Raw genomic sequence first — 27,931 nt, forward strand, 5'->3', positions numbered from 1 at the left:
CCCCGCCACCAGCTCCTGAGCAAGTCTGGTGATTTTTGTTGCCCTCCTTTGAAAAATGGAGAATCCCCATGTTAGCAAGCCCTTTCTGTGCCATGGTAGATGGGAAGCATGTATGGCAAGGTGAGATGAATAGGTTTCTAGGACCCAGACTCCAGAACCCTAGAAGTGACCAAGTGTTTATTGTGGGGCGCCAGCCACAGCATTTGGCTATTAGGCATTTCTTGATTCATAGATTTATTTTGCCCCTAATTCTTTACTCCAAGTTGCTGGCAATAACTGTTAGTTCTCAAACCGACCAAAGTCTCATTTCCTAGCCTTTTTGGCAATGACAAAGTTTGCTGGAGATGAGCTCCAAATAAATATTTTATTGAAACCCTAGTATAGATCTGAGCCGAGTCCTGTGAGGAGCCAGGGCCAGGAAACAAGAGTTTCAGCCTCTCTGCACCTCTGAGTCATGCTTCTTCACATTTCCTACCCTGCCACCGGGACCTGACTTCTTCACCTCCATAGTAACTACTTCCTTTCTCTCTCTTTCTCTCCTTCTGTGCTCCCTTCTTCAGGCTGAGGAGAGGATGCAATCTGAGGTAGGGTGCAAAGCCTTTGTCTCTGCTTGTTGACATCACTGCACCCCATTTTCCTTCCAAATCTTATACAGCTTCTGTAGCCAGTAGTTTGTGTTTCTCTTCCTTTTACAGCAAATCCGGAAGCTTCGTAGGGAACTGGAATCATCCCAGGAAAAAGTGGCCACCTTGACGTCTCAGCTTTCTGCCAATGTGAGTGCCATGAAGTAGGGAAAGATCAAGGCAGTTATTCTGACCATAGTTAGACAAGTTCAGCCAAGGGAGGAAAATTACCTGGTAAGGTATCACCTGGACTGAGACTTCAAGGGCATGGGTCTTCTTCACAGCTTTACGACAGAAGACTAGGGGATTGTTCTTCCCCTTCTCTGAGGCTCAACTTTTATGAAGAACCATTTTGCTTCCACTCTAATTAATAGGTATGGATGAGTTCATGTCTGATGGGCTGAGCTCCCTAGAGAAAGAGAAGAAGATTGATTATCAGTGGTTCTGCATGGAGGCAGAAACAACCTTGCCATTGGTCATGGACAAAAGCAGTTATGGATTATAATTATAGGGCTTTTAGAGCCTTTCCACTGCCCTGGGGGGTGTTCATGTCTTTGTTCATGCCACATAACTGTGCAGGCACATAATTGGTCATTAGAATTCTGTCTGGTGACCACGACACTACTGAGAAACCTAACTCCCATTCTGGTCTGACTCCTTCATTCCCAACTGCCTTTTCTGAGTAGTCTCCTTGGGCAGATGGTAGAAACAATCTGAGGTTCAGGTTGAGAGCTAGAATTCTTTGTTTCTACCCTCAGTACCTCTGTTTAGAATGAGTCTATTTCTTTAGGCCTTAGTTTTTCTACCCTGTGACATGGGGAGAAATGAAGCCACCTCCTCTAACCAGGCTGTGGTAGTTTCTCCCCTGTGACTGAGTTGCAAACAGAGAACATAAGAGCCATTTTCCCCCAAAGCTGTAAACAACAGCTGAGCCGGATCTGCAGGAGCTTTCCAAGTGTTTGCACAAAAGTAACCATGTCTGCAATTTCCGCAGTAGTTTCTGGTTTTCTCTCTGCCCTTCCTCTCTGGGGAACCCAGCTGTCAGGCCTGGGGTCTATCCCTCAGAATTAGGTAGAAGAATCTCCACCAAGATTCTGAATGTTTCCAACACATTTCAGCAGCAGTTCCCTCGCCACACTAGTTACTCTCTTGATTCTCTTTTCCCAAACCCTCAATTCATAGGTTGTACCAGTTTGTCTGAAGCTCATGTTAAGCACTCTTTCCCACTCTTGGGGGACCCATAAGAATTGTAACATAAACAAGAACCATCTTTTCTCTCCCTTGTGCCACACCCACCAAAGCAAAAGGCCTGGGTCACGTCCTGCACACCCCAGGAAATTCATGTCTGGGAGATGCTGGGGGGGAGAGGCGCCAGGGAGGCAGAGAACATTATTATGTCTGATTCATTTACACTGCAATCTGTCAGCCACCATGCTGTCAAGGCTGGGCTGGAGCCAAGAAATTGAATTTAGAGGGTGATTTTTCTTAGAACAGGAAGTTCCATTTGGCTAAGAGAACAAACTAAACACCCAGACATGGTGGGTTCTGCATCTTAAAGGCAGATTTTTGCTGAGGGTCAGAACCCTGCCCTCAAGCAGGAGATGGGATGCTGGGACTCTAGGAAGGTTCCACAGCTCTCTTCAGGATTCCCTGACTACAAACCAAACTTCTGTCATGTTCCATGGAACTTCCTAGCTACTGAAGCTGAGGGCACACCCTAGACGGAGGGTCCCAGACCACTTTACCCCTCTCAAATGCTAGCCTTTCTGCAGCACCACTGCTTAGCCCTGAGGTCTTACAGGTACCCTAGTCTGGGGTTGAGATTAGGGGAAGGGTCAACATAGGGAGAGGAAGTGTAGGGGAGAGGGGGGAGGAAGCCCAGCCAGAGCAAAAGGGGTCCCCTGGATGGGGAAAGGCAACACAGAAAAGCATACAGGGGTTCTTGGGGCCTCTCGTGAGTAGTCTTCCAGGGACTACAAGGAGTCTACAAGCAGACACACAGGGATGTAGAGAAGCAAACCAGAGAAGACCTGAGGTCAAGAAGACAGATGTTCCCTGCACAGTGGGTGAAAGGAAACTGCGCAGGTCGTGACATATTATAATCTCCTCAGAGCCCAGGTCTTGACAGATTTATAGTAAAAGTGCAAGAGGAGGCTCTAACGGGACCAAAGGGATTGCCTCTAGCCCTGGTCCTATGAAGTAGGTTTCGAACATGTGGGGCAGTAGATGAAAACTAGAGTTGACCCAACAGGGAGGGAGAATTGTAAGCCAGCAGGAGTCGTGAGAGTGCCACCAATTTCCTAGAGCTCTGCATGAAGGAGCTGCCCAGAGTATGCCCACTTCTTGCTAGGGTCACCAACTTGCTCAGATAGTCTCAGGATGGCTATTTCTCCATCCCCGAGTGCTCCCCTTTCTAGCCCCCGGCCTCATTCCCTTCACCTTGCCATCTTGCAGCCAGTTGGCCAACTAGAGGTCAAACTATGCCAAACCAAGTGGCCTTAGCTCCTCCACTCAGCACCTTTCGGAACTAGCCTGCCTCTTACCTAGAGAGCCCTTTGGTATCCTTCACTCCTCATGAAACAGACCTGACACCTAGTGGCCAAATGGTGGAATGCCCCTGCAGTTTCCTTCCAGCCCTGTAAACCCGGAGAATCTGGGAACAAGGAGCAGATGCAAAGCAAGAAAGGGTGAAGCGGTGAAGTAACAGAGGAGGAAGAGATGCACCAAATAATTTCTGCCAGGAGATTATTTGTCATGGGGGTCGGCCCACTCCACAATGCAGGAGTTAAACCAAAATAATAGGAACGATCCCAGAGGCTATGGCCTGCCTACCAAGTTGGCCACACCAAATATCACATAGAGCAGAGGGATAGTCCTACCTCTGGTAGATGATGGGTTTTAGATCTCAAGTCCCCAAGAGCCTCCAAAAACCTGCCCTACCCTCAACCTGGCTTCATTATTCGAGAAGCTAATTCACACCAGAAAATGTCTTTGATTTCCCCTTTGTCTGCTCAGGGAAGTCAATATTTTTTAACCACCAAGAGGCTTGCCAGCACTGGTCAGCTCTGAGATACAGGAAATCAGTTAAAACTATTTCCCATTGTCAGTCATTGCCTCTCACCCAGCCTTATGCAACTTAGCAATCTCTTTTTGTGTTTGTTTCAGGCTAATCTAGTGGCTGCTTTCGAGCAGAGCCTGGTGAATATGACATCCCGCCTGCGACACCTGGCAGAGACGGCCGAGGAGAAGGTGAGAGGCCTGGGGAGGGAGGGAGGGGTGGGTGCGGTGAGGGGGTTCTCCTGGACAGAGAGGCTGAGGCTGACCTCTTCTTGCTCATGGCTGCCAGTTTCTCCCCACCTCACTATCACCCTGGATTCTCAATCTGCCCCCAATACAGTGTGAGCATATTCCTTATCCCAATTCCCTGCCCTTCTCTGTAAGTTTCGTAGAATTCCAATGCCTCACCCATTGCCTGACACACCATAAGGGCTCCTGCTACTCCCAACTAATGATGCTGTTTTCTTTTCTTTTTTTTTTTTAAGACGGAGTTTCGTTCTTGTCACCCAGGCTGGAGTGCACTGGTGCGATCTTGGCTCACTGCAACCTCTGCCTCCCGGGTTTAAGCGATTCTCCTGCTTCAGCCCCACAAGTAGCTGGGATTACAGGTGCCTGCCACCACGCCCAGCTAATTTTTGTATTTTTAGTGGAGACTAGGTTTCACTATGTTGGCCAGGCTGGTCTTGAACTCCTGACATCAGGTGATCCACCCACCTCGGCCTCCCAAAGTGCTGGAATTATAGGTGTGAGCCACCGTGCCCAGCCAACGCTGTTTTCATTTCTCTCTTAGGACACTGAGCTGCTGGATTTGCGAGAAACCATAGACTTTCTGAAGAAAAAGAACTCTGAGGCCCAGGCAGTCATTCAGGGAGCCCTTAATGCTTCAGAAACCACACCCAAAGGTAGGACATCCAGCCACAGATTGAGAGGGAACAGGGGTGGCAGGAAAGGAAGAGTATTACAGATTTTTATCTGGGCCTATAGTATTCCAGGTCCTATATCAAATCTCTAGAAGGTGAGGGCCTTTAGATACCCTTTAGTGTGATGTCTGGACTGGTCAGTGAGGAGTACCAGGGGCATGACCCCAGCTTCCCAAGGGATGAAGGCTAGTAGAGGAGACCTGTAAGCCCCAGGGGTCCTCTACTTAACCTTTACATCAGGGCCAAAGAGCCATCAAAGCCCATCATTAAAATAGCCCTTAACATTTTTATGCAAATGTCTTGTATGTCCACACACATGCACATAGATACACATACACACAATCTAATTTGATCCTCACTTTAGTTCTCCAAGGGAGATGCAGTCTACTCTTCCAATGAAACAACTAAAGTTCACGTAGGTTATATGGTGCTGAAATGGCAAGTTAGCCTGGATGTTTAGTCACCAGTCAAGCTTTGCTACGGAAGTCAAGATGGATGGGAGTCTGATGCCACAAAAATCTGTGGTCTCTAACTCCAATCAGGTCTTCAAGATACCTTGGCAGTTCTCTTACTTGTCCACAGTCAGTTTTCTTTTTTATTCCACTATCAGTGATTCCCAGCTTTCATTGATTTTTTCAAGCTCCTCATTTCCCCACTGACTTGCCTTACTCTGAACATAGCCTTGGCCCCCTCTTTAGTTAAGAAAATGAACATTTTCAAGAGAGAACTCCATTTACTCTTCCCCACTGCATGTGTTTATATTCATCCAATACTTATTTGTTTGTCTCCATTTTGTTGGAAGGATCCATCCCTTCTGGCCAAGAGTGACCGCTTATCTAATGTTTTAGGATGCCCTCTTTAGCAACCATACAACCCCCCTCCACGCCACACATGCCCTTTTCTACCTCTCTGATCTCTTAGGCTCTATTCATTCCTTCTTTGCTTATAAACCTGCCAAAGGCTCTTGTATCTTAAAGGGGAAGGATGTATCAATCTCTGTTCTAACTATAATCTTATTTCTTTCCTTCCTCCAGTTGATCCTACCTTTCCACCTCCCTTTCACACTTAACCCCACTATAATTACGCTTCTGTTACCATCATTCTACCAAAAACACTTTCACTAACATCACCAGTGACTCCCATTTTTCCAAAATCCAACTTACAAGTTTTAGTACTTATTTTACTTTTTTTTTTTTTTTTTTTTTTTTTTTTTGAGTCAGAGTCTCACTCTGTTGCCCAGGCTGGAGTGCAGTGGCGCGATCTCAGCTCATCACAACCCCTGCCTCCCGGGTTCAAGCAATTCTCCTGCCTCAGCCTCCCGAGTAGCTGGGACTACAGGTGCATGCCACCACGCATGGCTAATTTTTGTATTTTTAGTAGAGATGGGGTTTCACCATGTTAGCAAAGTGTTTTCAAGACTCATCCATGTGGGGCATGGTGGCTCATGCCTGTAATCCCAGCACTTTGGGAGGCCGAGGTGAGCGGATCACTAGGTCAGGAGATTGAGACCATCCTGGTTAACACAGTGAAACCCTGTCTCTACTAAAAATACAAAAAATTAGCCAGGCATAGTGGCGGGCACCTGGAGTCCCAGCTACTCAGGAGGCTGGGGCAGGAGAATGGCGTGAACCCAGGAGGCGGAGCTTGCAGTGAGCTGAGATTGCGCCACTGCACTCCATCCAGCCTGGGTGACAGGGCAAGACTCAGTCTCAAAAAAAAAAAAAAAAAAAACGAAAAAACAAAAAAACAAAAGACCCAACTAGGTATCTATGTTGTATCATTCCTTTTTGTGACTGAGTAATATTCCATTGTGTAGATATACCACAGTTTGTTCAGCCATTCATCAGTTGATTAGGTAGGCATTGAGTTGTTCTCACTTTTTGCCTATTATGAATAATGCTGCCATGAACATTCATGTACAAGTTTGTGTGTGGACATACATTTTTAGTTCTCTGGGGTATATACCTAGAAGTGGAATTGCTGGGTCATATGGTAACTCTATGTTTGACTTTTTGACGAATTGGCAAGCTGTTTTCCAGAGCAGCTGCACCATTTTACATTCCTATCAGCAGCATATGAGGGTGCCAATATATCCATATTCTTTGTTTTTGTTTTTTTGAGATAGAGTGTCGCTTTGTTGCCCAGGCTGGAGTACAATGGTGCAATCTCGGCTCACTGCAACCTCCGCCTCCCAGGTTCAAGTAATTCTTCCGCCTCAGCCTCCCAAGAAGCTGGGATTACAGGTGCCTGCCACTACGCCCAGCTAATTTTTTTTTTTTTTCGTATTTTTAGTAGAGACAGGGTTTCACCATGTTGGCCAGGCTGGTCTTGAACTCCTGACCTCCAGTGATCCACCCACCTCAGCATCCCAAAGTGCTGGATTACAGGCATGAGCCACCACACCCAGCCCTATAGCTCCACATTCTTGCTAACACTTACCTCTTTTTTGCAATAGCCATCTTAGTGGGTGTGAAGTAGTATCTCTTTGTGGTTTTGATTTTCATTTTCTTTATGGCTAAGAACACTGAGCATCTTTTCATGTGCTTATTTGCTATTTGTATGTCTTAATGGAGAAATGTCTATTCAAATCCTTTGCCCATTTTTAAAATCAGGTTGTCTTCTGTTGTCGAGCCTTAAGAGTTTTTTAATAATTCTGAATATTGGACCCTTATCAGACATATGATTTGAAAAACAGTTTCTCTCATTGTATGGGTTGCTGTTTCGCTTTCTTGAAAATATTATTTGAAGAACAAAAGTTTTCCATTTTCATGAGGCATAATTTATCTATTTTTTTTCTTTGGCTGCTTGTGCTTTAGGTGCTGTATCTAAGAAATTATTGCCTAATCCAGGGTCATGAAGACTTACTCCTGGGATTCCTTCTAAAATTTTTTTTTAGTTTTAGGTCTTTGTTCCATTTTTGGTAAATTTTTGTACATGGTATGAGGTAGACAGTCCAACTTCATTCTTCTACATGAGGATGTCTAGTTGTTCCAGCATAATTTGCTGAAAAGACTATTTTTCCCCCCCTGAATTGTCTTGGCACTCTTTAGGAAATCAATTGACCATACATATATGGGTTTCTTTCCTAGACTTTCAGTTCTATTCCATTCTTCCATATGTCTATCCTTGGCCAGTACCACATGGTTTTTATTACTGTAGCTTTGTAGTAAGTTTGGAAATTGGGAAGTGTGAGTCCTCCAACTTTGTTCTTTTTCAAGATTGTTTTGGCTACTCTGTGTCCTTTGCATTTCCATGTGAATTTTAGGATTCGTTTGTTAATCTCAGATTGAATTTTCCTAGGGATTGCATTGAATCTGTGTATCAATTTAGAGAGTATTGCCTCTTAACAATGTTAAGTCTTCTAATCCATGAACAGGCATGCCTTTAACTAAATATGCTTTCATTTTTTTCAGTGATATTTTGCAGTTTTCAGTATATGAATCTTTCACTTATTTTGTTAAACTTAGTTTTTATGCTGCTGTAAACGGAATTGTTTTCTTAATTTCTCTTTTGAGTTATTGATTACCAGTGTATAAAAATACAATTGATTTTTTTGCACATTGATCCTATATCCTGCAGACTTGCTGGACTCACTTATCAGCTCATTTGGTTTTACAATCTCTTCTTAATCTGTATTTCTATCCGTATCAGTCTCCTGAGTTCCAGACCTTTACTTCCAACCACGTCTGGATGTTTCCACTTAGTTGACCTCATAGAGATATCTCTAACTTAATATGTCCAAAATTAAAGTCATCCCCTTCACCCCACTTACAAACACACAAGCCAACCTTTTCCCTTCTGCAGTTTGCGCATCTCAGGTATTATCATTTGCCTGGTTGCCCAAGCCTCTAATACGAGAATCATCTTTGATTCCTCACTGTTTCACCCTGTATAGTCAGTTAGTTCTAACTCCTACGTAGATCTCAATTCTATCCCTCTTATGTATTGTCACTATCCTGGCTCAGGTTTTTATCGTTCTTCTCCTAGAATATTTCAATAATTTCCTTACTGGTTTAGCTGTGCTCATTCTTCCAGTGCTTCCTTGCCCTCAGAGTAATCCAATTATGTCAGTTAAGATCAGAAATTACTCCAGGCCAGGCACAGTGGCCCACGCTATAATCCCAGCACTTTGGAAGGCCAAGACAGGCATTCACTTTAGGCCAGGAGTTCAAGACCAGCCTGGGAAACATAGTGAGACCTCATTCTTTAAAAATTAGCCTGTAGTCCTAGCTACTCCAGAGGCTGAGTCTGGAGGACTGCTTGAGCCCAGGAGGTAGAAGCTGCAGTGAGCCGTGGTGGTTGCACTGACTCCAGCCTGGGTGAGAGTGAAATCATGTGTCGTAAAAAAAAAAAAAAACACACACACACACACACACAAGAAATCATTCTAATTTGAATATGGACTAGATATTATGTGAAAAGAATTACTGTTCATTTTCTCTCTCTCTCTCTTTTTTTATTTTATTTTATTTTTTATTTTTGAGACAAAGTCTCACTCTGTTGCCCAGGCTGCAATGCGGTGGTACAATCTCAGCTCACTTTAACCTCCGCCTCCCGGGTTCATGTCATTCTCCTGCCTCAGCCTCCTGAGTAGCTGGGACTACAGGTGTGTGCCACCACGCCTGGCTAATTTTTGTATTTTTAGTAGAGATGGGGTCTCACCATGTTGGCCAGGCTGGTCTCGAACTCCTGGCCTCAGGTGATACACCCACCTCAGCCTCCCAAAGTGTTGGGATTATAGGCATGAGCCACCGTGTCCAGCCACTGTTCATTTTCTTAGGTGTGATAATAGTACTGTGGGAGAATGTTCTTATTCTTAGAAAGTACATCCATCTCCAAAAAAAAAAAAAAAAAAAAAAGTATATTCTGAAGTCTTTAGTGTCAAAAGATGTATTCTCTGTAACTTATTTTCAAATTGTTCAAGAAACTGTGTGTGTGCGTGCATGTGTGTGTGTAGAGAGAGAGAGAGAAAGCAAATAAAACAAAATATTAACAATTGTTGAATTAGGTGGAGGGCATATGGGTTTTTCTGTGTGTAACCTGCTCTTCAAACATATATTTGTTGAATGAATGAATTGTGCTTTTTGCTATGAGTTTTCTTGTTATCCTCAGTTCATGTTGATCCAGGCTTAACTTGGTCAGGTGGATTTCTAGGAATATTCGAAGAATCAATGCTTAGGCAATAATGCCTATCTTTATTTTATTTTATTTATAAATAGATAATAAATATACATGGTACAAAATTCAAAATGCACAAGAGGTTTCTTAATTTTTGAAGATTGCTTGATTCTGCAATGTATCATTTGCTCTTAAAAGTACTATATAGGGTTGGGCGTGGTTCCTCACGCGTATAATACCAGCATTTTGGGAGGCCATGGCGGGTGGATCACTCGAGGTCAGGAGTTCGAGACCAGCCTGGTCAACATGGTGAAACCCTGTCTCTACTAAAAATACAAAAATTAGCTGGTCATGGTGGTAGGTGCCTGTAATCCCAGCTACTCGGGAGGCTGAGACAGAAGAATCGCTTGAACCTGGGAGGCAGAGGTTGCAGTGAGGCGAGATCACGCCATTACACTCCAGCCTGGGCAACAAGAGTGAAACTTTGTCTCAAAAAATATATACTATAGAGTGTATTTTTTAAATGCAATTGATATATCCCAACTAATTGAAACCTCCAAATAACTGATAGGCAGATGCACATACTTTGCTACCCTTTATTTTTATTTATTTATTTATTTATTTATTTAAGACAGGGTCTCACTCTGTTGCCCAGGCTGGAGCACAGTGGTGCTATCTCAGCTCACTGCAGCCTCAATTCCCGGGGCTCATGTGATTCTCCCATTTAAGCCTCCAGAGTATCTGTGATTAGAGGTGCACAACACCATGCCCAGCTAACTTCTTGTATTTTTAGTAGAGATGGGGTTTTGCTATGTTGCCCAGGCTAGTCACAAACTCCTGGACCAAGAAATCCACCCACCTGGGCCTCCCAGAGTGCTGGAATTACAGGCATGGGCCACCACACCCATCCCCTTTATTTTATTTGTAATTAACTAGTTTTAATTAAACTAATTTTTATCATAAAAGCAATGGATGTTCTGAGGGGGAATGTAAACTAGGGGTTGGCAAATCATGGCCCATCAGCCAAATCTGGCTTACCACTCTGTTGGTAAACAAAATTTTATTGGAAACACAGCCACACTCATTAATTTATATAATGTCCGTGGCTGCTTTCAGGCTACAACAGCAGAACTGAGGAGTTGTGATCAAGACCCTATGGCCACAAAGCATAAAATATTTACTTTCTGGCCCTTTACAGTAAATGTTTTCCAACCACTGAGATAAACTATACAGAAGGGTATATGGTGAAACATAAAATCCCTTTCCCTGAGTCACCCCTCCAAATCCCAATCCCCAGAGGTAAGTACTGCTAATAGTTTTAATCTTTTCCAGAAATAAATATCTGTGTATATACAAATAAACATATATGGATACATACATTCATTTTTACATAAATGAAGATTTCTTTCTAACTTCAACTTGGCATATCCCTGTTTTTGTTTGTTTGTTTTTGTTTTTGTTTTTGAGACAAGGTCTCACTCTCATGCTGTTGCCCGGGATGGAGTGTAGTTATACAATCTCAGCCCACTACAACCTCCAACTCCTGGGTTCAAGCGATCCTCCTGCCTCAGCCACCCAAGTAGCTGGGACCACAGGTGTGTGCCACTACACTTGGCTAATTTTGTAATTATTTGTAGAGATGGGGTTTCACTATGTTGCCTAGGTGAACTGCTGGCTCAAGCCATCCTCCTGCCTTGGCCTCCCAAAGTGCTGGGATTACAGGCATGAGCCACCACACCCAGCCTCAGCATATCCTCTTGAGAATTTCCCATGCTTTTTAAAAATAACTGAAGTACTCTAGTGTCATTAACTGGGTATGATAATCGTACAAAGGGTTTTCCACATGCCTTATGAGCTTTGTAGTTCCAGCATCAGATCCTAGGATCTTGTTTTCCCTGTAGTATCAAGGGAAAATTAGAGTTTAAAAGATAATTTCTGATCATGGTGAGAGTGAGGAAAATAACCAAACCTTACCCACATCTCCTTCATCTAACAGGTTTTGTTTCTAGGAGAAAATTGCAAATAGTCACTTTACTACTCCCCTTCCTCCAGTTTAGTTTCCCTCCATTTCCTCTTTTTCATTGTTAACATAGTAAGCTCTGTTTAAAAATTTTTTTTAAATAGACACGAGGGCCTCACTATGTTGCCCAATCTGCTCTCAAACTCCTGGGCTTAAGTGATCGTCCTGCCTTGGCCTCCCTGAGTGCTGGGGTTACAGTTGTGAGCCACTGAGCCCAGCCTAAAAAATCTTTGACATCACACCATAGTTAGGCACGATGTTTGCATTGGACGAGGTTGAGTGAAATGTGCAGAGGACCTCCTTGTGCATTTCTTTGCAACTTCCTATGAATCTATAATTATTTTAAAATAAAACGGATTTTTAAAATCAGATAATATTTTGCCTTAGATTAAGAATTTCTGTTCTCGGCCGGGCGCGGTGGCTCAAGCCTGTAATCCCAGCACTTTGGGAGGCCAAGACGGGCGGATCACGAGGTCAGGAGATCGAGACCATCCTTGCTAACCCGGTGAAACCCCGTCTCTACTAAAAAATACAAAAAAAAAACTAGCCGGGCGAGGTGGCGGGCGCCTGTAGTCCCAGCTGCTCGGGAGGCTGAGGCAGGAGAATGGCGTGAACCCGGGAGGCGGAGCTTGCAGTGAGCTGAGATCCGGCCACTGCACTCCAGCCTGGGCGACAGAGCGAGACTCCGTCTTAAAAAAAAAAAAAAAAAAAGAATTTCTGTTCTCCATTATCTATGGCACAGAGGCAAATTTCCTTTAAAAGACATTGAGGGGGCCAAGCACAGTGGCTCATCCCTGTAATCCCAGTACTTTGGGAGGCTGAGGCAGGTGGATCACCTGAGGTCAGGAGTTCGAGACCAGCCTGGCCAACATGGCAAAACCCCATCTCTACTAAAAATACAAAAATTAGCCGGGTGTGGTGGCAGGAGCCTGTAATCTCCGCTACTCAAGAAGCTGAGACAGGAGAATCGTTTTGAACCCAGGAGGCAGAGGTTGCAGTGAGCCAAGATCACGCCACTGCACTCTAGCCTGGGCAAGAAGAGTGAAACACCTTCTCAAAAAAAAAAAAAAAAGAAAAAAGAAAAAAAGAAAAGACATTGAGGGGCTGGGCGTGTTGGCTCATGCCTATAATCCCAGCACTTTGGGAAGCCATGGCAAGACGATCACTTGAACCCAGCAGTTCAAGACCACCCTGGGCAACACAGCAAGACCCTGTCTCATTAACAAAAAAGAAAGAAAGAAAAAGAAGTCCAGGCGCAGTGGCTCATGCCTGTAATCCCAGCACTTTGGGAGGCTGAGGCTGTGGTCAGGAGTTCAAGAACAGCCTGGTCAACATGGTAAAACCCCATCTCTACTAAAAATACAAAAAAATTAGTGGGCCTGGTAGCGGGCACCTGTAATCCCAGCTACTCGGGAGGCTTAGGCAGAGAATTTCTTGAACCCAGAAAGTGGAGGTTGCGGTGAGCCGAGATCATGCCACTGCACTCCAGCCAGGGTGACAGAGCGAGATTCTGTCTCAAAAAAAAAAAAAAAAAGAAAGAAAGAAAAGAAAAAGGGAAAAAGACATTGAGAACTGTCCCTGATCTGGCCTGAGCCTAACCTCACCCTTACTTTTTTCTGTACCCCCACACATGCCCTCTGCTGCTTCCATTCCAGACTACCCACAGTTCCTCAAAGCAAAGCCAGTTCCCTGGACAGTGCCTTTGCTTGTACCTTTTCTTCAGCCCTAAATACGTTTTCCAAAATTCCCATCTGAAAAATTTCTATTCTTTCAGTTCTCAAACATCTTTTGCTAATCCCTTCCTTCCCTGTTGTAGAAAAGTAGATTATTTTTTGTGCCATCACAAACCTCAGAAAGTGAAGATTTTCTACCCACCAGATGAGAAAACTGAAGCTCTTTCAGGTGGAATGCAGAGTACATGGCTAGTAATGTACTTGGCTAGTACATGGCTAGTCCTTGGCCTTGGACCACCAGATAGCCAAGTATTGCTAGAAAAATCATGAAAAATGGTAGGTTGATGTCTCCATAAAGAGGGCTGGCTTTAGTTAAGTCCTTAGACTGATTCAAGCTGAGTTCATGACTCCATGCTAACTTCTGGTTCTTGAGAAAAGGAATCATTTCTTATTTAATTCTTACCTTTTGCACTTTTTCTGTGTTGAAACATGATTGGGACTCAATAAATGTTTGCTGAATGAATGATCCAAAAAAATGAATAATGTGGATTGAGGAGTTGGTTGGTTCTCCTTTCTCTTATCTTCTGCCACTAGACTTGCCTGAAGTCTCACGTCCTCTCTAAATCTCTTCTGTTTTTTCCCACTTGTACTTGGCCCTAGAACTTCGGATCAAGAGACAAAACTCCTCAGATAGCATCTCAAGCCTCAACAGCATCACTAGCCATTCCAGCATCGGCAGCAGCAAGGATGCTGATGCAAAAAAGAAGAAAAAAAAGAGTTGGGTAGGTAAAGGTTTGGGGGGTGGGGAACTAGGTAGAACCGTGGTGGACCGCCTTCACCTCGGCATAGGGATCAAATCCTTCTGGGATTAACCAAGGTGTAGTCCCATCTAACACTGAGCCCTAGTGTGATGTCCGCTCAGAGCACGGTCTCCCAAATTCTCCCTTCCCTCAATCATTCCCTACTTGTCCCCAAGGCCACCCCTCTGACCTTTATATATATGTATCTGCTTTCTTTGGACTTTCTTTGGGCTCTCCATTTGGTTAGGCCAGATGTATTTGGCAGCAGAAGGATGATGAGGAAATACTCAGAAGGAAACATCTTATCAGTTCCGTTCCCCCGATTCCCCCACTCCCTTCTATACTATGGAGAGATTTTATGAACAAAGCTGTTCATTCTAGACTCCTGGAGGTCATTTCTTTAATTTTTGGAGATGCTTTGTGGAGCTTTCCAGATTACTTCAAAAGACTCTTTATTATTACCTTTGGTAGGTCCAGAAGTCATTTTTGTGCGTGTGGTGTTTTTCCCTTGCATAATCCTAAACTGACCTTTCTGAAATTCTTCAGGCAGGTCTAGACAGTCTCAGCCCCTCTTGCTGACTGTGGTAAGAAAGCATCCCCAAGTGGACATGTCCTGCTTCTCTGTCCCCTGTTCAGTAAGACACTTCCCCAGACCTTTGTATAATGCAGACAGGTACCAGCTGCGTGAAATGAGTGATTAAGTGTTGATTCTTTTTTTTTTTCCTTCAAAATGCTGACTCCAAATCCCTATTTTTTTCCAGGTCTATGAGGTAAGAGACCCAGTTCCTATCCCCTTATTTTCTCTTTCCCTTTGCCATACCTTCCCTATTTCCAGAGCAACTCCCTTCCCCTAAAAACAAAAATGAATGACCACTCATAACACTAACTGTAACGACCACCCAGAGTTCCTAACTCACTCCACTGCATGGTCCATCCACAGCTGCCCCATGTGAGGACAGAGGAGTGGTCTGGTTGGGGGCCAAATGGGAAAGTCAAACAAAATTCAAATATATTCCCTACTATCTTCCCCTGTTACAAAATTGGCCTGTTATAAAAAGCAGTTAAATTGAGCTCCTCCTATCCAGAAAAATGAACCTTCTTCTTTTTGGTTCCATAATACCTAGAGACCTAACATGGAAGAGAGTCACTGGATGAAAGTTATCTTGACTACAGTTTTCACAGGCCAGTTCAGCCTGGGTCTAACCCGAAGATTTAGCTCTAGAGTAGGATGAACCAGAGATAGGTGAGGGATAGAGACCAAGAGGGCACACTCAAGTCACCCCAAAGCCTAAAACTGTCTAAGCATTCTTGGAGTTCCCAAAGACATTTCAGGGATGAGAGTATAGTCTAAGATGAACAGAAAATGCATCCAGAATTTCTGTTACAAACCAGATACCTGAGGTCCACTCTAACCCTACCCCAACATTGTGCTAGGTGTTGTGAAGGATATGAAAAACAGAATCTATAATCTCGTCATTAAGGAGCCCGCAGTATTACTGGGGAGACCAAAAAAATTATACATATAAAATTAATAGCAATCCAACAGTGCCACAATGCTTATTCGAGCAGTAAGTGCTAAGGGAGTTCACAGATGACGAGACGGTGATTACAATAAGCAGGGAAGACTTCTCAAAGGAGGTAAAAGTTAAACTGAGATGGAACTGTGATGGGTAGAGAGGAATGTGTTGGGAGGCTTTCTACATAGACACTATTCAGAAGAGAAGCAATGGAAGATGGAGAAGGCCAGCTTAGCTAGAGAACTGACTAAGTAGGGTATAGTCAACATAGGAAGAGCCTGATACTTATTTAAATTTGATTTTTTAGATTAACATTTCCCAAAGTGTGTTCCACTGATTGCCAGCCCATTGAGATGCTCCTTAAAATGTGATACCATTGACTGGGCTCGGAGGCTCAGGCCTGTAATCCCAGAACTTTGGGAGGCTGAAGTGGGCGGATCACTTGAGCTCAGGAGTTCAAGATCAGCCTGGGCAACATGGTGAAACCCCGCCTCTACCAAAAATGTAACAATGTACTGGGTATGGTGATGCATGCCTGTGGTCCCAGCTACTTGGGGGCTGAGGTGGGAGGATAGCTTGAGCCTGGGAGATTAAGTGAGCCAAGATTGCATCACTGCGCTCTAACCTGGGTGATAGAGTGAGACCCTGTCTCCAAAGAAAGAAAACAGTGATACCATCATCAAATAAATTTGAGAAGTACTGCATTTTCTCTCTCTCTTTTTTAATTTTCTTTTTTTTTTTTTTTTTTTTTTTTGAGGCAGAGTCTCACTCTGTCAGCCAGGCTGGAATGCAATGGTGCGATCTTGGCTCACTGCAACCTCGGCCTCCCAGGTTCAAGCAATTCCCCTGCCTCAGCCTCCCGAATAGCTGGGATTACAGGCATGCACCAACATGACCAGCAAATTTTTGTATTTTTAGTAGAGACGGGGTTTCACCATCTTGGCCAGGCTGGTCTCAAACTCCTGACATCAGGTGATTCGCCCACCTCCACCTCCCAAAGTGCAGGAATTACAGGCATGAGCCACTGCGCCCGGCCTAAGTACTGCATTTTCTACATCTGCACAGAAAAAGTTCTGAGATATCCCCTAGCAAATAATCTTGTTTCATTTTGCTTAATCCATTGTTCCCTAAACTCATTTAACCATGGAACCATTAGCCACGTAACACCAAACATCTCCCAACAGTTCTGGCTTTGGGAATACTGAACTACACATATTCTCACTTAGGATCTTATTGATCTTAGGGGCATATGCTCCAGGCAGCTTGTCATAGGATCTCTTCATACACACACACACGCGCACACACACACACACACACACACAGCATCCCATGAGGCAGTGGTATGGAGAAACTTCACTGGATTGAAAATTAGGAAGCCTGAGTTCTAGTCCTAAGTCTTACGTCAATTAGGTAGTTTCAAGCAACTCAACTCTGGCCTTTTCAGGCTCAGTTCTTCATCTCTGCAGAGAACTGAGCTTTATGGTATTTTGAGCCCTGACTGCTCAGTGATAAGAAGTCACCTGGAGCCAGCCAGCTGCACACATACTCACTCATTCATATCTCCACCACAGCCAAGTTGGTCCTCTTTATGTCTTGCCTGGTGGAAACCCCAAGACACACCACCCACCAGCTCCATCCATCACCTGACGGCCTTCCTATGTTCCAGGAGAGACACTTAGAAAGTGTACCCTCAAATTTTTCCTTCTTTTTTCTCACTGTCCCAAATATCTGGTTTGCCTTTGTCCCCTATAACCTTTGACCCCTCCTTTACTCTCTGCCTCTTGCTGCCATTTCATATTTGTGTCCCTGTGTGTATGTGTGTGTGTATGTGTGTGTGTGTGGTGTGTGGTGTGTGCATGCTGTATGGATGCATGTGGATGGGTATGGGACAGGACCCTGGTTTGCATCTCTAGCTCACATCCCTAACACCCAAGCTCATCAACATCAAGATAAGCTACGGTCAGATTATAACACCCCAAGTACTCTAAGGAAATGCTGGGAAATAGCCCTTCTTCTAGGACATTGGAAATCATAGAAAATGCTTATGTCTGGCTGTTTTAACCATTCTGTGATGTCCTGGGCACAAGAAATACTAACAGAAGCTTGAGCCCACTGCCTTCTCATGTTCTCCACAGAATCATATTGTCAGTTTCTGGTTGATAGATGACTAGATGAACAGATTCTGGGCTGATGAGCCCTAGTCAGAGGCATCATGAGGTGGCATCTGAGGCCCACAGTGAGCTAGGTTCTAGACTGAACAGTTATTGTTCTGCTGCAGAAGGTGGGATTGGATCACTAAGCTGTATACATTGTGACCTCTGGGAACTTCTCTCTGTCCCCGTCAGGGGCACAGTGACCCTATGAGCAACAGAACACCCAGGAAGTTCCCATAGCCTACAACAGCAGCAAGCTAGAAGATTCTATTCTTTCTCTCAGTCCTAATTTTCTTTCTTTCTTTCTTTCTTTCTCTTTCTTTCGTTCTTTCATTCTTTCGTTCTTTCTTTCTGTTTTTTGAGATGGAATCTCACTCTGTTGCCAGGCTGGAGTGCAGTGGCTCAATCTCAGCTCACTGCAAGCTCCACCTCCACGGTCCTGATTTCTAGGCAACTCTTCTGTCCATATTCTATGAATCAAGTGAAGTGTTATAGAGGGTGGCTTAATTAAAGTAAATCCCCTGCCTCCAGCTCTCTCTGTCTCAGAAGTCCCAATCCAGTCCTCCCCCATCCCAATAGTGGAGTCCTGATGTCCCTCTACCTGGATCTGCTTTTTTCTAGCTTCGAAGTTCCTTCAACAAAGCGTTCAGTATAAAAAAGGGGCCCAAGTCAGCTTCCTCATACTCGGATATAGAGGAGATTGCTACACCCGACTCCTCGGCTCCCTCATCCCCCAAACTACAGCATGGTTCTACGGAGACTGCTTCACCCTCCATCAAGTCGTCCACCTCATCCTCCGTGGGCACTGATGTCACCGAGTAAGTGCTCTCTCGCTGCCACCCAGCCTGTTACCAGTGTAAGCTGCGGGCTAGAGTTGACAGGAGGCCATTAGACCTTAGACAAGCAGTACTTATTACTGACCTCTCCCTGGGCATATGAGACCAACATATGGACCTTTCTTCTCATACTGATTGAGTATCTATGGGCAGGAGGAGCCAAGACCACCAACCATGCCTCTTCATATTCTCTAGTAACTCTACTGCTTCTTCATGTAGCTTGGCTTAACTCTTGCTATCTTACAGGGGCCCCGCTCACCCAGCCCCCCACACTAGGCTATTCCATGCAAATGAGGAGGAGGAGCCGGAGAAGAAGGAGGTATCGGAGCTGCGTTCTGAGCTATGGGAGAAGGAAATGAAGCTTACAGACATCCGCTTGGAGGCCCTCAACTCTGCCCACCAACTGGATCAGCTTCGGGAGACCATGCACAACATGCAGGTCAGCATCTGGGAGGACAGCTGCAGGAAAGGGAAGACCAAGGTTTGCTACTGTCCAATCTGCCACCCTACCCTATCTGTTCTCACCACAGTTGGAGGTGGACCTGCTGAAAGCAGAGAATGACCGGCTGAAGGTAGCCCCAGGCCCCTCATCAGGCTCCACTCCAGGGCAGGTCCCTGGATCATCTGCGTTATCTTCCCCGCGCCGCTCCCTGGGCCTGGCACTCACCCATTCCTTCAGCCCCAGTCTTGCAGACACAGGTACCTGTGCGGGAGAAGAATCTATAAGGGTGAAGGGAAGAAAGGGGCTTATTTCAGTGTTACACCATTGCACTGGCTCTGGTCAGAGAGGTAACAGTGCCCAAGTCAAGCAGATGCCAGTGTCCTGAGACACTGAGTTGTAATGGTCCTTCAACCTTAACTACTTTTGAGCTTAGGACCTCCATTCCTTCTCTGTGGCAAATAGAATTATTTGGAAAGGATAGTGATTGGAAAGTTTAGGAAAGGCTGCAGGTACTCCTAAAACCAGTTGGTTCTTTTCAATCCCCACAGACCTGTCACCCATGGATGGCATCAGTACGTGTGGTCCAAAGGAGGAAGTGACCCTCCGGGTGGTGGTGAGGATGCCCCCGCAGCACATCATCAAAGGGGTAAGGAACTTCAGGGAGAGCCCCGGTGGGAACAAACAAATACTGTTACATTTATCCAAGAAAATCTGGGCCCCGGGTACCTCCAAAACCAAAGAACTCAACTCCTAAGGCCTTTAGGACCCTGGTTCATGGAGTCATCTGCAGTGAAGCTCAAGAGCTTTTCCTTCGTTGGCTTTACAGGACTTGAAGCAGCAGGAATTCTTCCTGGGATGTAGCAAGGTCAGTGGAAAAGTTGACTGGAAGATGCTGGATGAAGCTGTTTTCCAAGTGTTCAAGGTAAAGGGATACCTGCACTCAAAAAGGTTGCTCATCCTCTCATGGGATATATATACTTTTTTAGAGACGGAGTCTCACTCTTGTCACCCAGGCTGGAGGGCAGTGGCGTGATCACAGCTCACTGCAGCCTTGAACTCCTGGGCTTAAGTAATTCTCCTGTCACAGCCTCCTGAGTAGCTGGGATTACAAGCATGTGCCAGCATGCATGGCTTCTCATGGGATATTAAGCCATCCAGGCACGGGGACCCTGGGGACCTTTGAGGCTTTATGGAGAAATGCTGCCTAGGAAAAGCACATGCTCTGCACTTTCTCCATCTACTTCTGTTTCCTCTGATAGACATTCTTTGTTGTAGCTTTTACACTTGTGTTTGTATATTTTCTTCTTGTTCTGCCTGTCTTTTCTGTCAGGACTATATTTCTAAAATGGACCCAGCCTCTACCCTGGGACTAAGCACTGAGTCCATCCACGGCTACAGCATCAGCCACGTGAAACGAGTGTTGGATGCAGAGCCCCCCGAGATGCCTCCTTGCCGTCGAGGTGTCAATAACATATCAGTCTCCCTCAAAGGTCAGTCTTTGTCTCTTGGGGTGAGGTGGTGTGGCATGAAGGCAGGGACAGGATCATCAAATAATCTGTCATGCATTCATTCACCAAGAACTCACTGAGAAGGTATAATATGAAGATGCTTAAGTAATGTGAGATATAAAAAGATGAGTAAGACCCAGTCCTAACTTTGGCTCCCAGGGAGACTTTTGCTAAGCCTAGGATTTTTACTTCGCTCCTCACCCCGAGCTCAGAGCATGTCCCTAAAAAGATCTAAGTTTTCAAAACTGGGGGTTAAGGGACTCTTATGGAACTGTGGGGCAAGTGGCTCTGAGTTTCTTCAGGGGGCTCCTAGATGAAGAAAGAAAAGCCCTTTAGGATCCCTTGCTATCCTCAAGACCCTGGTCAAGACTCGTGCTTTCTGGGGTGGGGGTTCAGGTCTGAAGGAGAAATGCGTCGACAGCCTGGTGTTTGAGACGCTGATCCCCAAGCCGATGATGCAGCACTATATAAGCCTCCTGCTGAAGCACCGGCGCCTCGTCCTCTCAGGCCCCAGCGGCACGGGCAAGACCTACCTGACCAATCGCTTGGCCGAGTACCTGGTGGAGCGCTCTGGCCGTGAGGTCACGGAGGGCATCGTCAGCACCTTCAACATGCACCAGCAGTCTTGCAAGGTGGCTACCCCCCGACACCCCCGTCAGCCTTTGTTCATGCCTCAGCCTTCCCCAAGACCTTTCCCCAGCCCCTTCCTGCCTCATTGTTCCCTTTTCCTCACCTCTGCCTTCATCTTTCTTCTCCTCTTCTGTGTTCATTTCCTTCCCTCTCTGTCTATCCCCTTTTCCAGTCTTCTCCTTTCCCTCCCCGCAATTTCTTTCCAACATCTTGCCCTTAACTTGTTTCTCCACACTTTCCCTTGCCTTTGTGGAGAAAGGCTTTCCTCTCCACACTTTTCCTTGCTTTGTGCACCTTCCTCCTCAGTTGGTCATTGATGAAACTGCATCCTCCTCATTTCTACCCCACTCTCTGCCAGCCCCGTCAATCCATCCCTTCTCTTTTGTTCTCTTCCTTCTACTTCTCTTCTCAGTATTACTCTCTGACCTTGGCCTTTCTGGGAAGAAGCACTCAGAATTAAATGGTACATATTGTACCCTCCCCTGCCAAAACCTGATGTCTCTTGAGCACACCCTAATACTATGGAGTTGGTTCAAATCTTTGCTCTTACCAGCTGGGGGAGGCATGCCCGTTAACAGTAGTCCATGGTACCTGTGAAAATCCACCTAGGAAATACCATATGTCCCCGACCTTTGGGGAATTTTGCGGCTGCTGCTTAAGAGGGTTGCTTTAGAGCCTTTGGAACCACTGCTTATCACTGTGGTAATCTGATTCTACAATCAAATTTCCAAGGAACTAAAGGCCCCAGGGGAATCTAGATAGTAAAACTTCTTCAAAATCCTGATTTCCAAGGCTGATCCAGCTGCTTATTCCCAAGTGTGGACCCACAGCCTTCTTTTATTCCAGGATCTGCAACTGTATCTTTCCAACCTGGCCAACCAGATAGACCGGGAAACAGGAATTGGGGATGTGCCCCTGGTGATCCTATTGGATGACCTGAGTGAAGCAGGCTCCATCAGTGAGTTGGTCAATGGGGCCCTCACCTGCAAGTATCATAAATGGTAAGTAAGCTGGGGTCCAGACAAAACTCACCAAAGCGGGAGGAGGGAGAACCCCGTCCAGGACAACCTATGAGTTGTGTGCACGTGGCAGAAAGCAAGTGTGAAGGCAAGTCTAAGTGAATCTTTTTCCCCTTTCTCCCTACAGTCCCTATATTATAGGTACCACCAATCAGCCTGTAAAAATGACACCCAACCATGGCTTGCACTTGAGCTTCAGGTAAGAACTCTGGCTCTGGATGAACCTTCTGACCCTATCCAAGAGTCTTCAATCCTGGACTCCGGCCAGAAGGCAGTAGATAGGAGAAGGAAAGAGAAGTATCCAGAGCTTTTTGGGCTGGAAAGAGAAAGTAGATGTATTTGTCATGTCAGTTTCAAGGTGGAGGAGGACACTTGAGGAGAGAAAAGGACTGCAAAGCTAAGAGAGAGACAGGTAGGTTGCTCTAAGCAGAATTAGGAAATTCTCTGTCCGCACACGCTGATCTAGGTCAGTGGTGTCAGAAGGTTATCTGAAGAGGGCTACCGATTTGAGAATCAGCTCTACCACCCCAGGGCTGCTGCTCTGAGTTCAGATGTCCCCACTATTACTTGAAAAGAACCGAGTAGGCATTAGTGAGAAGGAGGGACGGACTGGCAGGGGCTGAACCCTGACAATGTCCCCATTGCCACTCTGACCCCACTTTCCCCATCCTTGGTGGCAGGATGTTGACCTTCTCCAACAACGTGGAGCCAGCCAATGGCTTCCTGGTTCGTTACCTGAGGAGGAAGCTGGTAGAGTCAGACAGCGACATCAATGCCAACAAGGAAGAGCTGCTTCGGGTGCTCGACTGGGTACCCAAGCTGTGGTATCATCTCCACACCTTCCTTGAGAAGCACAGCACCTCAGACTTCCTCATCGGTACTGGGGTCCAGCTTCCCCCGGGGGTCAGGAGGTGGCTTCCCTTTTCCACTGTACCACCTGGAGGGATGCTCCCTTTCCTTCCTGGACTCTTCAGCATGTAAAGGAACTCCAAGCCTTGTGGCTTCAGACTTAGAACCACTTAACAAGCCTTCCCAACACAGCACCACTTCAATCACCAGAAAGCTAACTCCTCTCCCTAGTTTTTTCCCAAAATTAACAGAAAAAAAGGAGGGCACATATGTAGGAGGGAATTAAACAGCTTTCCTCACTCCCTTATCTCACGTCTACCTTGTGAAGCAGGACTTATGAGATTGCCATCTAGGCAGTCAGCACCCACTAGTCTTGACAACTCTAAATTTCCTTTAATCCTTTGGTGTCAGACCCCTCTGCCTGGTACTAAGGAGTAAAAGAGGCACAAAACTGGGAAGATCTAGGTTCCCAGCCGTGTTCATGGCCTCATCCTCTTCCCTAGGCCCTTGCTTCTTTCTGTCCTGTCCCATTGGCATTGAAGACTTCCGGACCTGGTTCATTGACCTGTGGAACAACTCTATCATTCCCTATTTACAGGAAGGAGCCAAGGATGGGATCAAGGTGAGCCCTACCCTCTTCAGTCAAACCCCAAGATCAGGCTGTCCTACCTAACAAAGTAGAAATGTTTCTTTAATGTTAGGCATGGGACTACTGGGATTAGTTAGGTTCTCTTTCTACCAGGTGGAGCAAGGCACTAGACAGACTAAGCTGCTTTCCTGCCTCCACCTGCCATTCAGCAAATGGCACAATGACCACTGCCTCTGGGGCCATCTCTCCAGCCCTAGGCCTTCTGGCTCTAAGTCCAATTTAAACCACTCTCTAGGAGTCAGAGCACACAGAAAAATAATTGAGCTAAGAATTAAGTAAAACGCTAATTTAAAAAAAAAAAAAAAAAACCTTAGTTTAGCTACTTACTAACTACTAATTAAGTATGTTATATTGACCAAGTTACTTTTTAAATATCCTCATATGTAAAAAAAAAAAAAAAAAAAAAAAAAAGGAGGTATCACGTTCTGCTCTACCTAAATCACTGGAGTCTTTTGAAGACAAAATGAAATATGTAAAAAGATTTTTAAAAGTTAGAATAAGGATGCCAGGCACAGTGGCTCACGCCTGTAATCCCAGCACTTTGGGAGGCCGAGGCAGGTGGATCACGAGGTCAGGAGATCAAGACCAGCCTGGTGAGACCCTGTCTCTACTAAAAATAGAAAAAATTAGCCAGGCTAATTTTTTTTTTTTTTTTTTTTGTAGTCCCAGCTACTCGGGAGGCTGAGGCAGGAGAATGGCGTGAACCCAGGAGGTGGAGCTTGCAGTGAGCTGAGATGGTGCCACTGCACTCCAGCCTGGGCAACAGAGCGAGACTCTGTCTCAAAAAAAAAAAGTTAGAATAAGGCCGGGCCCAGTAGCTCTCGCCTGTAATCCCAGCATTTCAGAAGGCTGAGGCGAGAGGACTACTTGAGCCCAGGAGCTTGGGCAACATGGAAGACCCTGTCTCTACAGAAAATTAAAAAAATTAGCCAGGCATGGTGGTGCACACGTGTAGTCCAGCTACTCTGGAGGGTGAGGCCAGAAGATCACTTGAGCCCAGGATATATAGGCTATAGTGAGCCATGTTCTCACCACTATACTCCAGCCTGGGCAACAGAGTGAGACCCTGTCTCAAAAAAAAAAAAACAATTAAAATTAAAAGTTAGAATAAAAACTTAGTGCAAAAGAAACATGTCCTTTTTTTTTTAAACCACCTCAGTTTTCTTACCTGTAAATTAGAGTATAATGATCACTAAAGTCCATTTCAGCACTAATAAACTGTGATGTAATTGTTAGACCCAACTGGTCATATATTATCTGTAAAAGTAATTTGTTATTGAGATAGGTATCTCCCGGTGATATAGTAAATTTCTAAAGATGCTGTCAGACTGATGCCAGAAATCATTATTTCATTTATAAATTATGTTATTTTAAGGAAATGTTGCATTATTATTAATAGCTTTTCAATTTAAAAGCATTTTCACACGGATAACATTTGTTTTCAAGAAAGTAAAAAAAAAATTAAGTATTATGACTAAAGTAGAAAAATTTCCTACTTGAAAAATGAAATTGCAGGGTCATACGATTTGTGCATGTTAAGTTTAATGCAACCTAGGCATCCATCAGTAGATGAATTGATAAAGAAAATGTGGTATATACACACATGATGGAAAATTATTCAGTTGTAAAAAAGAAGGAAATTCAAAGCCAGGCATGATGATGCATGCCTGTAGTCCCAGCAGCTACTCTGGAAGCTGAGGCGAGAGGATCCCTTGAGACCAGGAGTTAAAGTCTAGCCTAGGCAACATAGCGAGACCTTGTCTCTTAAAAAAAGGTGGGGTGGTTGGGGGATGGGGAAGAAATTCTGTCATTTACAACAACATGGATAAACCTGGAGGACATTAGGTTAAGTGAAATAAGGCAGGCCTAGAAAGACAAATACTGTATGATCTCACTTATACATGGAATCTAATGAAATCAAACTCAGAGCAGCAGAAAGTAGAATGATGGTTACCAGAGGCTGGGCATGGGGTTAGGTGGGTAGTAGTGGTTGAGGAGATGTTAGTCAAAGGATACAAAATTTCAGTTAGACAGGAGGAATAAGTTCAAGAGATATATTGTACAATATGGTGACTATAGTTAATAACAATGTATCATATACTTGAAAATCACTAAGAGAAAAGTTTCTATTTATTTTTTTGAGATGGAATTTCACTCTTATGCCCAGGCTGGAGTGCAATGGCGCGATCTTGGCCCACTGCAACCTTCACCTCCTGGGTTTAAGCGATTCTCCTGCCTCAGCCTTCCAGGTAGCTGGGATTAACAGGTGTGAGCTACCACACCCAGCCTAGAATAGATTTTAAGTGTTCTCACCACACACACAAAAATATGTGAGGTAAAAGCCAGGCGCAGTGGCTCATGCCTGTTAATCCTAGCACTTTGGGAGGCTGAGGCAGGTGGATCATCTGAGGTCAGGAGTTCAAGACCAATCTCACCAACATGATGAAACCCCGTCTCTCCTACATACAAAAAATTAGCCCAGTGTGGTGGCGCATGCCTGTAATCCCAGCTAGTTGGGAGGCTGAAGCAGGAGAATCACTTGAACCCAGGAGGCGGAGATTGCAGTGAGCCAAAATTGAACCATTGCACTCCAGCCTGGGCAACAAGAGCAAAACTCCCTCTGGGAAAAAAATATATGTGAGGTAATACATATGTTAATTAGCTTGATTTAGCCATCCCACAGCAAATACATATTTCATAACATCATGTTATATATCATAAATGCATATAATTTTTGTTGATTAAAAAATAAAATAAATTGAAAAAATAAAAATTAAATATTTTTTAAAGTTTTAATACAATCTGCTAAATTGTCCTCCAAAATTATCTTACAATTTATACCAAGTTATTTCCTTGTTTGGAAACTCAGGAAAACACAGAAAGCAGAGCCTCAAGGATTTACATTTGAGGAAGTGCACTTTTTTTTTTTTTTTTGAGGCAGTCTTGCTCTGTCATCCAGGCTGTAGTGCAGTGGCTCACTGCAACCTCCACAGGTTCAAGTGATTCTCCTGCCTCAGCCTCCCAAGTCGGTAGGATTATACAGGCACACGCTGCCATGCTTGGCTAATTTATTTTTTATTTTTAGTAGAAACAGGGTTTCACCACGTTGTCCAGGCTGGTCTCGAACTTCTGACCTCAAGTGATCTGCCTGCCTTAGCCTCCCTAAGTGCTGGGATTACAGGCATGAGCCACTGTGCCCGGCCAGGAAGTGCACATTTTTAAGGAGCATATTTTTTGTAGGAACTACCAAGAGACTGCATGAACAAGCCTCTAATCTGTGAATTCCCCACAGTAATCATATTTTACCTTCTTTCCAGGTCCACGGACAGAAAGCCGCTTGGGAGGACCCAGTAGAATGGGTCCGGGACACACTTCCCTGGCCATCAGCCCAACAGGACCAATCAAAGCTGTACCACCTGCCCCCACCCACCGTGGGCCCTCACAGCATTGCCTCACCTCCTGAAGATAGGACAGTCAAAGATAGCACGCCTAGTTCTCTGGACTCAGATCCTCTGGTGAGTAGAAGCCATTCTAGAGTAAAAATAAGACTATTATAGAACTGAATTATTGACCAGCAGGGTGGCTCACACCTGTAATCCCAGCACTTTGAGAGGCTGAAGTAGGAGGATTGTTTGAGTTCAAAACCAGCCTGGGCAACATAATGAGACCCTGCCTGTATTTCAAAAAAGAAAAAAATAAGTTTAAAAAAACCCTGAATTTTTCACACTTTTCATGCATACACTGATGGGGGCCTGGAGAGTAAAGAGTGAGTACTAGCAAGGCCAGGACCAGGCTGAGGCCAGTGAGGAGCTCTGAATATCAGAATCTGGGGTTATAAAGATCATATGCTTGAGACCTGGCTTAAGCTAAATAATAATGCATCCCAGCAAGATACATTCTAGCAAAGACCCACATGTCAGGTAGATCCCATGATGTAGGAATATCAACCAAAGAAGTAGAGCAGTAGTGCACACTAGCACTCTCTCTACTTCTGCTTCTCCTCTGACGCTATCCTGAAGACTACTTCAGCTAAATGAGTTCATGTACCAGTTATCATGGAAGCAATCATCATTGCCTTTTCACAAACCACTCTAAACTCTGAGATCTTCATCACTGA

The 27,931-nt window shown here is 44.9% G+C and overlaps 1 protein-coding gene and 1 long non-coding RNA gene across 9 annotated transcripts in view; one reads left to right on the forward strand and one right to left on the reverse strand.

Moving 5' to 3' along the window:
• The window catches only part of NAV1 (neuron navigator 1), a 280,821-nt gene that overhangs the window by 247,914 nt on the left and 4,976 nt on the right, over nt 1-27,931 (forward strand). For 3 of the 8 annotated variants that reach the window (XM_028852000.2, XM_078002582.1, XM_015120363.3), the window contains 17 exons: nt 561-584; nt 696-773; nt 3,789-3,872; nt 4,471-4,582; nt 14,072-14,193; nt 18,503-18,699; nt 18,964-19,156; nt 19,248-19,416; nt 19,708-19,805; nt 19,986-20,081; nt 20,490-20,649; nt 21,064-21,299; nt 22,144-22,298; nt 22,444-22,515; nt 22,997-23,193; nt 23,669-23,787; nt 27,132-27,329. In XM_028852000.2, coding sequence (XP_028707833.2) covers nt 561-584; nt 696-773; nt 3,789-3,872; nt 4,471-4,582; nt 14,072-14,193; nt 18,503-18,699; nt 18,964-19,156; nt 19,248-19,416; nt 19,708-19,805; nt 19,986-20,081; nt 20,490-20,649; nt 21,064-21,299; nt 22,144-22,298; nt 22,444-22,515; nt 22,997-23,193; nt 23,669-23,787; nt 27,132-27,329 — 2,310 coding nt within the window. Of the gene's footprint in view, nt 1-560; nt 585-671; nt 774-3,788; nt 3,873-4,470; nt 4,583-14,071; nt 14,194-14,972; nt 14,982-18,502; nt 18,700-18,963; nt 19,157-19,247; nt 19,417-19,707; nt 19,806-19,985; nt 20,082-20,489; nt 20,650-21,063; nt 21,300-22,143; nt 22,299-22,443; nt 22,516-22,996; nt 23,194-23,668; nt 23,788-27,131; nt 27,330-27,931 lie in introns of all 8 variants that reach the window. The other 5 variants (XM_028852003.2, XM_078002583.1, XM_078002586.1 and 2 more) reach the window with 3 other exon arrangements.
• Nucleotides 346-27,931, reverse strand: part of LOC144341046 (uncharacterized) — a 39,196-nt gene continuing 11,610 nt past the window's right edge. The window contains exon 2 of the long non-coding RNA XR_013417610.1: nt 346-1,032. This is a non-coding gene — a long non-coding RNA (uncharacterized LOC144341046). The remainder of the gene's footprint in view (nt 1,033-27,931) is intronic.

This window comes from Macaca mulatta, chromosome 1, assembly GCF_049350105.2.
Source record: "Macaca mulatta isolate MMU2019108-1 chromosome 1, T2T-MMU8v2.0, whole genome shotgun sequence".
NCBI lineage: Eukaryota > Metazoa > Chordata > Mammalia > Primates > Cercopithecidae > Macaca > Macaca mulatta.